This window comes from Accipiter gentilis, chromosome 3 (genome assembly GCF_929443795.1).
Source record: "Accipiter gentilis chromosome 3, bAccGen1.1, whole genome shotgun sequence".
Taxonomy (NCBI): domain Eukaryota; kingdom Metazoa; phylum Chordata; class Aves; order Accipitriformes; family Accipitridae; genus Astur; species Astur gentilis.
The window spans coordinates 2990401-3001584 of NC_064882.1; the positions used below are offsets into that span (position 1 = coordinate 2990401).

The window sequence follows — 11184 nt, forward strand, 5'->3', positions numbered from 1 at the left end:
TTCACAGTTCACCAATTCCACTGCATCCCAAGCTATACTAAAAAGCTCACGTTGCTCATGCTTTTCTCTTTCTGTGGTTAAATAGCTTATTTTTGTCTCCAGGGCTTACAATCTGGCACCTCTCATAAGCACTAAATTCACTCAGTCAAAGGGTTGGTAAGAAGATCACTGCCACACCCCTTTAAAAAACAGACAAGAAATACAAAAGCTACTTAAATAATTCTCTTCAGGGTAAGTAATAGTCTTCAGGGATTCCTGTCTGGACAAGCAAAAAGAATGTTTACAATTCTCCCCTCTAGCAGAGCAGCAAAACACGATACATTCCCCTTGTGGCAAATTTCTGTTAAATCATGAAGGTCTTCCCTTTACTGAGGGAGGATAAATAAAAGACACTTATCTAAACAGCAGCCTCCAGGGCAGACTTTTCTCCCTCCTTGGTTTGAAATGACTCTTTCTGCCTTCCTAGAAACTTCCACGTTAACGAAATGTTTTACTACTTAAACTCCCATTGTGGGAATCTTAACTCCTCACTCCTTTTTCTAGACAACCTTTTGGGCCAGTGCCATTGGCTTTTAAGGTAAGCCTTAACTTAACTAAGCGAAAGGACTTAGCCGGTTTATGGTCTAAATTACTTACTGTTTTTCTCTTTAGAATTCTAATAATTATCCTTCTCTTTTATAATTTTCATAATTATCTTTTGTAATTTGTACAATCTCAAATATCTCCTCATAATTTACCAAGTCCTCTCTCATCATGATGCCATCTATCAGAAGACAGTGTTCAACTCTTCACAGGAGACTTTTGTTCTAAAATGAGGCACTGCTTTTGGTTTACAGAAAGAAAAAAAAGGTTTGCTGAAACTGCTTTCTGGAGCATCCACTAAACGCAAACCCCGATTGTCACCTCCAGCATCACCAACACTAGAGGCTGAGCAGGCAGCTGCAGAGTTAGCCCTGCAAGGTGCGGTCGGGCCAGAACTTCCATCAACAGGTGGTCACAGCAAAGCTGGATCCTGTCCCACCGACAGTGAGGTCTCTGGGCTGGCACAGGAGACACCGCATCGGAAAACAAGTTCCCTGGATTCCTCTATTCCAATAGCACCGCCGCCTCGGCAGCCTTGCTCATCCCTGGGTCCGGTCCTGAATGAATCCAGGCCTCTTGTCTGTGAAAGGTAAATTATCCTACACAGCTAGACTCAGGCAAACCAAGAAAAAAAATCTGCTTTCTGACATTTGCAGTGTATATTAGAACTGCTTCAAAATGCTGAGATTTTGTAGCAAGATGAAACTTTTTAAAAAATGCTTTATATGCTTACCAACCAACACTCATGTTTGTTTACTTTTTGTGTTACTTTGAGGTTTTGGAATGAATAGACACTCAAATACAGTGATCACAGGTTTGATATGAGAACTGAGGTAGTTAAAATAGGCCTCCTATTTGGCAAAACGTGAACACGTTATATTCTTGGATTTATGAATATCAGGTTAGTCCTTTAAGATTATTAGACGTGCATAACTGCCAACCTAAATATATGGTGAATGAGATCCTTATCGATGAGTAGGCTTAATATGTGATTTCTTGAGCTGCTGCAAAGATACTTTTACTACCCAAATGCCCCATTACCGTGCACTCTACATAGCAAGCTCTAGGGCAGCCTCTGTGTCCTGGCAAGTGAGCCTGAAAAACACATAGTTGTCTGGACTCTGAAACTGCCAGGCAGTTGCTTTAAAGTTCTATCTACTTCTTTTGTGTCCACCTACTATTTTCAAATTTCCAAGTCCTCAGTAGATTGCATGGACTGTGAAGAAAGTGGCAGTTTCTAACTACTGTCTCTCTCTATTATTCCTGGTAGTAGACAAGCAGTATGAAGAGTGTCATAGGATTTCTTGTGCAGTAGCTGCAGGATTGTGGCATACAGAAAAAAAAGTGTGGAGTTGCAATGTTAACAGCTGTAGGACTGAACTGATTCATGCTGACTATTGTAGACTTTGTTCTGATACTATTAACTCATGGTGTGTGGGCATACCATTGTACTACCAGAGGCCCATTGATCTTAAGCTATATTCCTGTAGTAAGAGCCAGACAGTATGTAAGTTTCTACTTTGTCTTTTATTTTACTTCTGTCATACCTTAATATTTTCTAAAAGGTTATTACTGTTTCTATGCAGTTTCCTTGCAGGAAATTTCTATTTTGTACTGGATTTCTGAAGTAGTTTTACACTTACAGATGGAAAATAACATCTGAAAGACTTTTCTGTAAGAATAACATCATTTATTTTCACATTATCGTAAGTCTGTTTGGCACTGTAATGTGTTTTTATACTTTGAATGTGAAAATAATATAAAATTCATTCTGGCATGACCAGTGGCTATCTGTGTAAAGCTATTTGCATCATCACAACAAGTAGTTTTTTCACTTCCACGATGGAAATTTTTTTCTCAGAACTACTTACAGAAAATGGTGCTGTATATTTTTATTGATCTTGTAATAACATACACTCAAACATTCTTTTTACTATATCTCTGTATCCTTACTATTATTTAAGTGATAATTGCTACCAAAGAAGTGCTACCACAAGATCATTCTCCCTGGTAGTCCTGCAGAATTGTTACATTTTGGTCAGTGTAGCTAGACAGAATTTCATCTGGGTTCCCTTAGTCCTTTTCAGGGCAGGGTTAATGTTTTTCCTGCTGATGTTCTCTTGTCATGTTTCCATTTCCTTAGGCCAAATTGCTTAAAGTATGTTGCTTAATAATACTTACTACTTACATTGTACTCAGTATTTTCAAAGTAATTTATAAGCGTTGATTAATCTTCATGAGTCTGGAAGAAGGGGTGGGTAAGAAACATACTGATGATGCAACAGTATCTTCAGTGAAAATTTGGGGTTGAGGAGGAAAGTACTCATGAGGATAAACTCAACAAAAACCTGAATAACGAGAAATCTCCTGCTACGATTATTCTGCTCTTACATATCACAATTCCAGTCACAGGCTATAACCCGACTGGAGAAAGAAGCAGTACTCTTTCTATTCTGGCTCTGGCTTCACAGTATAATTGTTAGTGTTCAAGTTTTATTTTCAAAGGTGACTAGAGGATTTAGGAGTCGGGTTCTGCTGATTATTCTGCATGAATTAGGAGCTAAAGTAGCTTGCTCAACTCTTGAAGGCACTTGAAAATGCTTTGAAATGTTCCTGTTTTGGATATGGAGTTTTCCCCAAACTCTTTGCTTCCCTTAAGATGCAATATCACATTTTTACTCTAATCCCACTGTTTCTTCATTCACTAGAATTGCAAGTTGTCCTAGAGTATGTCTTTCCTGTATGTTCTACAGAAAATTGGAAATAAAAATTGTGAACTTGTTTCCTATCATACAGAGTAAATGGATGGGCATTTGATTTGTTAGATAGCAAACAAGCTCTTTGTGACATGGATTTACAGATGGATAGTTAATACCAGTGGCGATATCACTAAAGGAAGGGAAGGTGATGACGCTCCCTTCCATCTTACTATTGCAGGTCTTCTCTGTAGTTCCCATTCCTATATTCACTCTTCTGTGAACTGGGTTGTTTGCTCACTGTGGTCCATTATCTTTCATATGTTCCTTGTGTAGAAGGAGCAGAGAAGTTAAACGTAAATTTCAGCCAAGCCTTGCTTCCAGTTTGTAGCAGTTTGGAGAGTTCTTGTCACCTGAGATTTTGCAGTGCTGTTCGGTCGTTTCTTCTGATTCTCCAGTCAAGACACAAGTTGTGTGATTTTTTTTTTTATGTTGATGCAGCAGTGACAAAGCCAAGGATCACTGTCTTTTCATTATAAAGATAGACCCAACTATCTGCAATTCCCAGAGGGAGCCATGTTATGCTATGAATACACAGTAATTTGTTTATCTGAGGGGTTTAGTTTTTTCCATGACAAGGGGTAAAAGAATATTTCAAGCTCTTTTTATGAGCTTTCTCTTTTAGAGGGGAACATTGATTAAATAGCCGTAAGTTTTACAGTAAATATACAGCACTACAATAGTAAATTTCCCAGCACCCCACAAGGGTGTTAAAGACCTGAAGTTAAACCTACACATCACTGCATATCCTAAACTATAATATGAATCCTTCATCCAGTTACCGTGAAAGACAGCAGTAATTTTGTTCTGTGATTTTATCCACCACAAAATGACCGGTGTAACATCTGCTTGTAGTGAGCAGGCCAGAGGCTTTAGAGGGCAGCAGGTTTTTATCATATCTGGCAGCATTTAATGCTCTTAATTAAATGCTGAGAATCAGTCTGCCCTAGATGGGCATTGATCATCTGCAGGAGTCAAGGCACCTACTCAGCAGACAGGAGAGAGCTGCACAGCAGCAGGGCATAAGTGAGGTGAAAAGTGAAAATTCAGTGCAAGAAAAAGAAACTAAAGCAAGAAGTTGAATAATAAGTATGAATTTAACTTGTATAAGAAAGGTAATTCCAACTTTCTGTGTTTTCCCCAGCTAAAATTATCTGCTTGTGAGAAAATATTTTTATCCACTTGGTGATCAGGAAAATCACAGATAATTGTCCAAAAATCAACTGCAAATAGCTGGGAAGAAAAGCGGTATTTTGTGTCTAGTGAAACAGAAGCAATGAAGAAAGGGTGAAACACATGAAACATATAATCTTTTTCATGTTACTGAAAAGTGTGAGAAATGGCAGTATTAAAAATGAGAGGTAGAATGGAGAAATGTGAAGACAGACCACTGCTGCCACCACCCCCCTCCTCAAAAAAAAAATAAAAAAAAAATTGCAAATACTAAGTGCAAAAGCACTGTGGGATACAGTGAGACACATTAGGAATATCACAAAAGAACTGATGGCAAATGTAGGGGCTGCTTCTGGGAAAATAAAGTACTTTCATTCTTATAATATTAATATTTTATCACTAGCTGATTAAAAAGAATTAGGATAATACTTTGAAAATTAATGAAAAATACCATAAGACAGTCAAAGAAAATAGAAGGAAGAAAATGTATACTGTGCAGCTTAGGTGTATATAAGATATTATAGATTAGGTGACCACAAAAGATCCTCAAATTTGACCTTCAAAAACATTTGCAAATTCTGAATAGGGAGATAAACAAGGAAGTGTTTTAGAAGATTCAAACATGTGGGAACGGACAAGTTTTTCCAAAACATAGGTCATGCTTAGTAAATGTGATTATTTTTCTCCAGGGACCTGGCAGTGAACTTTTGAGCTGAAGCATAAGCTTTTTACTCTGCATGAAATTGGTACTTTTGGCAGTATGTTGTAGATGATGAAATAGGTAATGGAAAAATAGGTTTTGTTCCATAGCGGATCAAAGGTGATCTGAGTATACAGCTGTGTGAATGTGTGATGAGTCTGGATCTGATCACCTCTATTTGGGCAAATAGAATTTGTAAAATGTGGCCAAAAAAAAATTGATGGCTTGTCATAACAAAAGAAGAAGGAGATGTGATTTAAAGGTGTAAAGCCTTTGGGTTTCTTCTCATTAAACATTGAAAAATATAGTAAACCAGCATTTTAACATGAGGGGTGTTGTGCTTTTAGACATTAGATTACAAGATGGATATCAAAGTAGTCGGGAAGCTAAAAGTTAACAAGAAGCACTAAATTACTGCAGGGTTGAAGGAGTTCAAAACTGTATGGAAAGCTCAGGAGAACTGTATTTCTCTGCAAGTTGGTGATCCTCTAGGGAAGGCAAAGAGAAGATGGGTTTTTCCAAAGCTGTTGGTTTTAACACTCAGGAGGCAGCAGCAGAAGCTAGGGAAAGAACAGAACTAGTCTATCAATTCAGGAGAGCGTAGCGGTTACTGACAGCCAGCATTAGAAACTGAAATCAAGCATATTTCAAGTCAAATGTTTACAGAGCAGGATTTGACAGAATGCAAGGTAAGTAAGGCAGGTATTCTTTCTTGAAACCCATTTTTTTAACGTCTTTCTTTTGGATAAAACTAGTGCTATGGGTGTCTTATGTAGTGCGCTGGTTAATTTTCAGCCTGAAAGCAACCTGTTTATTGCAATAGTAGAAGTTCTTCATAGCTTTATTGCAGTTCTTTATCCTTTACTATTTTGTCCTGCCTGAGTAGAGGCTATTGTTCTATCTTAAGTAGTTTACAGGCTTAATGAAACTTAGTCTATTAAAAAATGTTTGCTTCTTATGTCCTAAGTCGGCATTAAAACCCATATTTCCCACAGCAGAAGTTAGTGCAGGCATCTGCCATGCTGCCTGGGTTGAATGAGGAGCGTTCTGAAGCTGTACACTAATAAATCTTATAATTGGCTTGGTAACTTCTATGAAGCATGAATCTAATAATTCCAGTGCTCTGAAATCTGGGGATTGTCATAACTAAAACTAAGTCATAGTTTATAAATCACTAATAAATAAAACTCGACAACTGATTAAGTCCTAATATGATTTGCTATACATAGATTTCCCAAGAGACTTTAATTATTTACACAGTGCTGCTACTCTTTTCTGAATACTTTTAACTATATAAACATACTTCATTTTTGGTTTATATGTTCTTAAGCAGAATGTACTACTATAATACAGTATCTTTCTCTGTTTCGGTACTACAGAATTAACTTGTATTATTACGTGTGTATTGAGCTATAGTTGGTATTCCATCTTTTACTAGAAGTATCCTGTTATTTTGTGTTTTCATCATAATTTATCTTAATCTATTAGGATCATAAATTATTTTAAGATTACTGAGATAATAATTATCTTAATCTATTAATATGTAATCTTCATGAGTGCAAAGTGTTCTGATTTTAACAGGAAATTAGATTTTGTCTAACAGATCTCCTAGCACTGCATTTAAGGCTCTTAACCTTAGAAACTTTTGAATTCTACAGTCAGCCATGGATTCTACTTTTTTCAACATGCAGACATTATTGGTTATGTAACTAGAAACTGAGTTATAGTATCTATCAGAAAACTTGATCAAGAAGTTGATGCAATTGTCTACAGAGCTCTAACACTTAAATTTTAGGTTGATGTGAACTCAAACCATGGCAGAAGAGATTGAGTGGTGTTATGCATGTTTAAAAATAGAGATAGAAGAGTGTAGCCTCTTTTTAATGTGCTCATATTTGAAAAGCGATTTTAATTTGAAAAACTGAAAAAATATACTTATTTGTATCAGGTGCTTAAGAAAATTGTCGAGTTGAACACTTCTAAAAATGTTTCTTTGTAATATAGTAGTACACAAATTGTGCAACTGTGTCCAAATAAGATGGTATGCATTCTATCCTGAAAAGTTTCTAAGATAAACAAAAATAATTTAAAACAACAATGCAAATGAATAGGTTTTGTTGGTTGCTGCTTTTTGTTTTGTGCCTTTCCTTAAGAGCCTTCCTTGGGAAAATATCATATTAAACATACAGTTGTAAAATTATGCCCAGTTACCGCTGTAATGCTTTGATTATTGCTGAGTCATGCTGAGTGGAAGAGTCTGCAAATTTATATCCAAAAATATGTTTACAATTTTCTCCTGCTATTTAACCACTGTATGTATTTTTACAGGAATCTTGGTGAAAAAAACTTGATAGGAGATGCATACATTTGACTTAAATTCATTACATTGCTATTGTTATTTTCTGTTCAAGTTGTACTTAACTTATAAGTTGTTACGTACTCAGCAAACTCTTCTAGGCAGTTTCCTGTTTTCCTAAGTTTTGACATGGACAGGAATATTTTTTACAGCATTGGTTTAAGGAAAAAAAAACCTAAATGAAGGGTTTTTTTTCTAATTACACAGGTACAGGGTTGTGGTATCCTATCCTCCTCAGAGTGAAGCAGAACTTGAACTTAAAGAAGGTGACATTGTTTTTGTACACAAAAAACGTGAGGATGGCTGGTTCAAAGGTACTCTGCAACGAAATGGAAAAACTGGCCTTTTCCCCGGCAGCTTTGTAGAGAACATTTGAGAAGATTCATTCCAAGAGCTTCAAATCATATTGTACTGTAAAATAGCACAAATATTTTACCAGAAAAAGCACAGTCATGAAATATTTTCAAATGACTGTAATGTAAACAAAAATCTACATATTTTTACAGTGTCTATAGCACAATTACACCAGCGAACAAAGAAGATGAAGGCATCTGCTGGTTTTATCACTTTGGATTCTTAAGTGTGATGTGTGCCTTGTACTGTCTGATTTATTATGTAGAGGAACTTCCCCCTCCCCCCCCCCCCCCCCCCAAGTATGTTACATAAATGAACAATTGTTTACAAGGCTGTAACTAATTTATTCTTGGGTTTTTTTTAAACTTGAATTTTGTGTAATAGCTAAAGTTCTTGTGACTATGATTTTAACAAATTATTAATTTATGAAAGAATAACTAAGGGGAAGCTGGATTCTCTCCTTATGAGCAAGCAATTATATCTGATAAAGAGCCTCCCGTTTATCCTCTGGACATTTTTCCCCTGCTGTGTCTGACAGTGGAGTAAGTCTGTTTTACGAGTTAATGTTGAGTGGTGGTGATGTGGCGTCAAATAGAATTTGCCAAGTGGGGAAAAAATATGTATTTTGTTCTTTGGACAGAGAGAGAAAAAAAAAAAGTCAGTGGTGTTCTTGAGTCTAGTTGTACTTCTTCATAAATCACCCAAGCAGAGTAATGTTTCCAGGAGGCAAAGATGTATGTGAACAACATAAAATTCAACCATCTCAAGGTTAGGATCATCTCAAGGTTAGGAAGGAAGAAATTTAGGAGTGCCAATAAGAAATTCCCTATACTTTCTCTTTATGTAATAACTTGGCTATTTGAGCAAAGCTTAGCTTTGTATATTTGGCCAGTTCTTTGGGCATTTAGCGCTCAGGTTCCAACAAAATTGGAAGGAATGTTAAAGCCCAACACTTAGAATGCTTATATCTTGAAAACATCTGTTTGATAAGACTGAATATAAAAATAAAATTATAAGTTGTACTTAATGTCTAAAAATGCCTAAGAAGTGTAATTTGCTGTTTTCTTCTCAAACTGATCTGCATGGCCAAGAGATGTTTTAAAATGTCTGAGCAATAGTGGTGGTAAGTGATGCACTTGTGTTAAAGTAAAAGGCTGTATGAAACACTGTGAAAACTTTACTAACTTCTTAACCATTGCTACTTTGGTATGTTCTGACCTTTTCTTTGTCTTGCATGTGTTACTCAATTCCTGCAGTAATATAACTGTGCATGGTTGGCATTTTTCATTCCAGTTTCCTGTTGCTGGGTTATTTTGCTCTGAAAGTTTCCCAAAAGCCACTTGACCAAAACTAGTGAGCAACTCACCTTCAACCAGAGAAGGTGTCCAGTGTTTGAATCATTAATAAAATATTTTAATGTCCTTGCAGCTAATGGATATAAAGAATGCAGCCAGCAAGAAAAGTGTTGTTAGTCTTTCAGGGTTTTGTTAGAAATTTGACACTGGCGAACACACGCTACTCAGCTGAACTTTTTATTTTATTGTTTGATTGTAGCAGTTTAATGGTGATTTTTTGCAAGACACTGAACACTGTCATCTCCAGTTAAATCTGATGTAATTTGGCTGTTACTCAGCACTTTACAAAGGGAAGCCAGTAGTGTGATTCAGTGTCGCACAGTACACAGAAACAGTGATGAAAAAGTACAGAGTGATGTGTTAAACCCTTATAATTTTTTTTAAGTTATACATTGAAAAATATCAAATGTTAATGACAAGGAGTTCTTGCAATATCAGGTAGTATCATGATGGTCTTAAAAATAAGAAAAAGTATATCTATAAATATATTTAGTTGGACATGACAGCATTCCCAAATTAACCATCTCTCTGAAACACTGTATAATTCAGTTTTTGCATTTTTAAATATTTTTAAATAGTTTACTTGAATATTCATGTAATATATAAAGGTTTTGTGAAATGAATTTTAGTTAGAAAGAAGCTGATATCAGCTTTTGTCAGCATAAATTGGCACTAGTGTGTCATAATATTCTTATTTTGGAAAATTTAGTGCATTTTATATTAAAGACTACTAAAGGTTAATTTTTTTCTATCTCTACTCTCCCTATTTTAAACTAAGTGACTAAGGTACCTCTATTAATAGAATTTCATGGTGTAAGGTCAGTTAAAAAAATCAGCTGTTAATCCAATAGTTCTTTTAGATGGAATACATTTTTAATTGATTTTTTTAACATTAAGTAAATGTTTGTAAAAAGGGCTTATTACATAGCAGTGCAACAATGACAAAAATGCAGTTTATCATGCCTTTTTTGTGATCTTTTAGGGGTTATTTTTTGGTTTTGGCTTGGGATTAATTCAGTGTAGAAACAGACAAACCCTGTGCATTTGCTTTGTGTAATTCCATAAAAAATTTTGTAAGGTATTTTATATCTATGTTTGAAGTCCAGTGAATGTTAAGTGTTTGATTTACTATGTTAAACTTCCAATCCTAATAAATATTTTCTTAGCAAACAGCTAAATCAAAATGTGTATGCAAACATTAAACATAAATTACTTGTAAAGAATTCGACAATAAAATTACCAGAACTTAATTTCAGCATTCATAGGAGGATATTTCTGCTAATAGAGAAAAAGTCTTCAGTTTCCATAATGTTGGAAGTTTGGAGTGATGAATATAATGCAAAAATTGTAGAGAGAACTGACGATCTGGCTGATCTTTTCTGCCTCCTTATTTCTGCAAGTAACTTCAGAAGAGGTAGGTAACTTCCATCTCAGTCTGATCATGACGGACTAGTTTAGTCTTGTCAACAGCATATCAGGTGCATAATAGTTTTAAAGCGCTTTCCCTAGAGGAAGAAGTGTCTAGTGTAGTGGATCTGCTGCGTGTATAATGAGGGATAGTCCCTAGCCCTGAGGGCGAAGCATCTACCCAAACTTTAACTGAGGGCAAAAGACTCGTTTGCCCTGAAGAAGTTTGCTGTGCGCAGCAGTCAGATGGTAACTGCCTAACTAGGAGATTTTCTTGATTTGAATGCGGTTGCATGTCTATTATATACATGTGGCTGCTGGGAAAATGGTAGAAAGTTAATCCTAAAAGTGCTTGCAAAAATGTTTAGACTCTGTAAATGTTTCAGCTACTGCGATAGACTCTGTGCTAGTTAAGACTGACCAGATTTTGCTAGCAGTGAGTGATGCAGCATTAAGTCCTCTCTGTAAAGAAGGAGCATCTAGTCTAACTTTCCTTAATTA

At 35.9% G+C, this 11184-nt stretch overlaps 1 protein-coding gene across 3 annotated transcripts in view; it reads left to right on the top strand.

The window, feature by feature from the left end:
* The window catches only part of SH3RF1 (SH3 domain containing ring finger 1), an 88290-nt gene extending 80031 nt beyond the window's left edge, over positions 1-8259 (top strand). For all 3 annotated transcript variants that reach the window (XM_049834291.1, XM_049834273.1, XM_049834281.1), the window contains exons 11-12: positions 837-1171; positions 7775-8259. In XM_049834291.1, the coding sequence (XP_049690248.1) occupies positions 837-1171; positions 7775-7943 (504 nt within the window). In that variant the 3' untranslated portion in view covers positions 7944-8259. The remainder of the gene's footprint in view (positions 1-836; positions 1172-7774) is intronic.
* The last annotated feature ends 2925 nt before the right edge of the window (positions 8260-11184 follow it).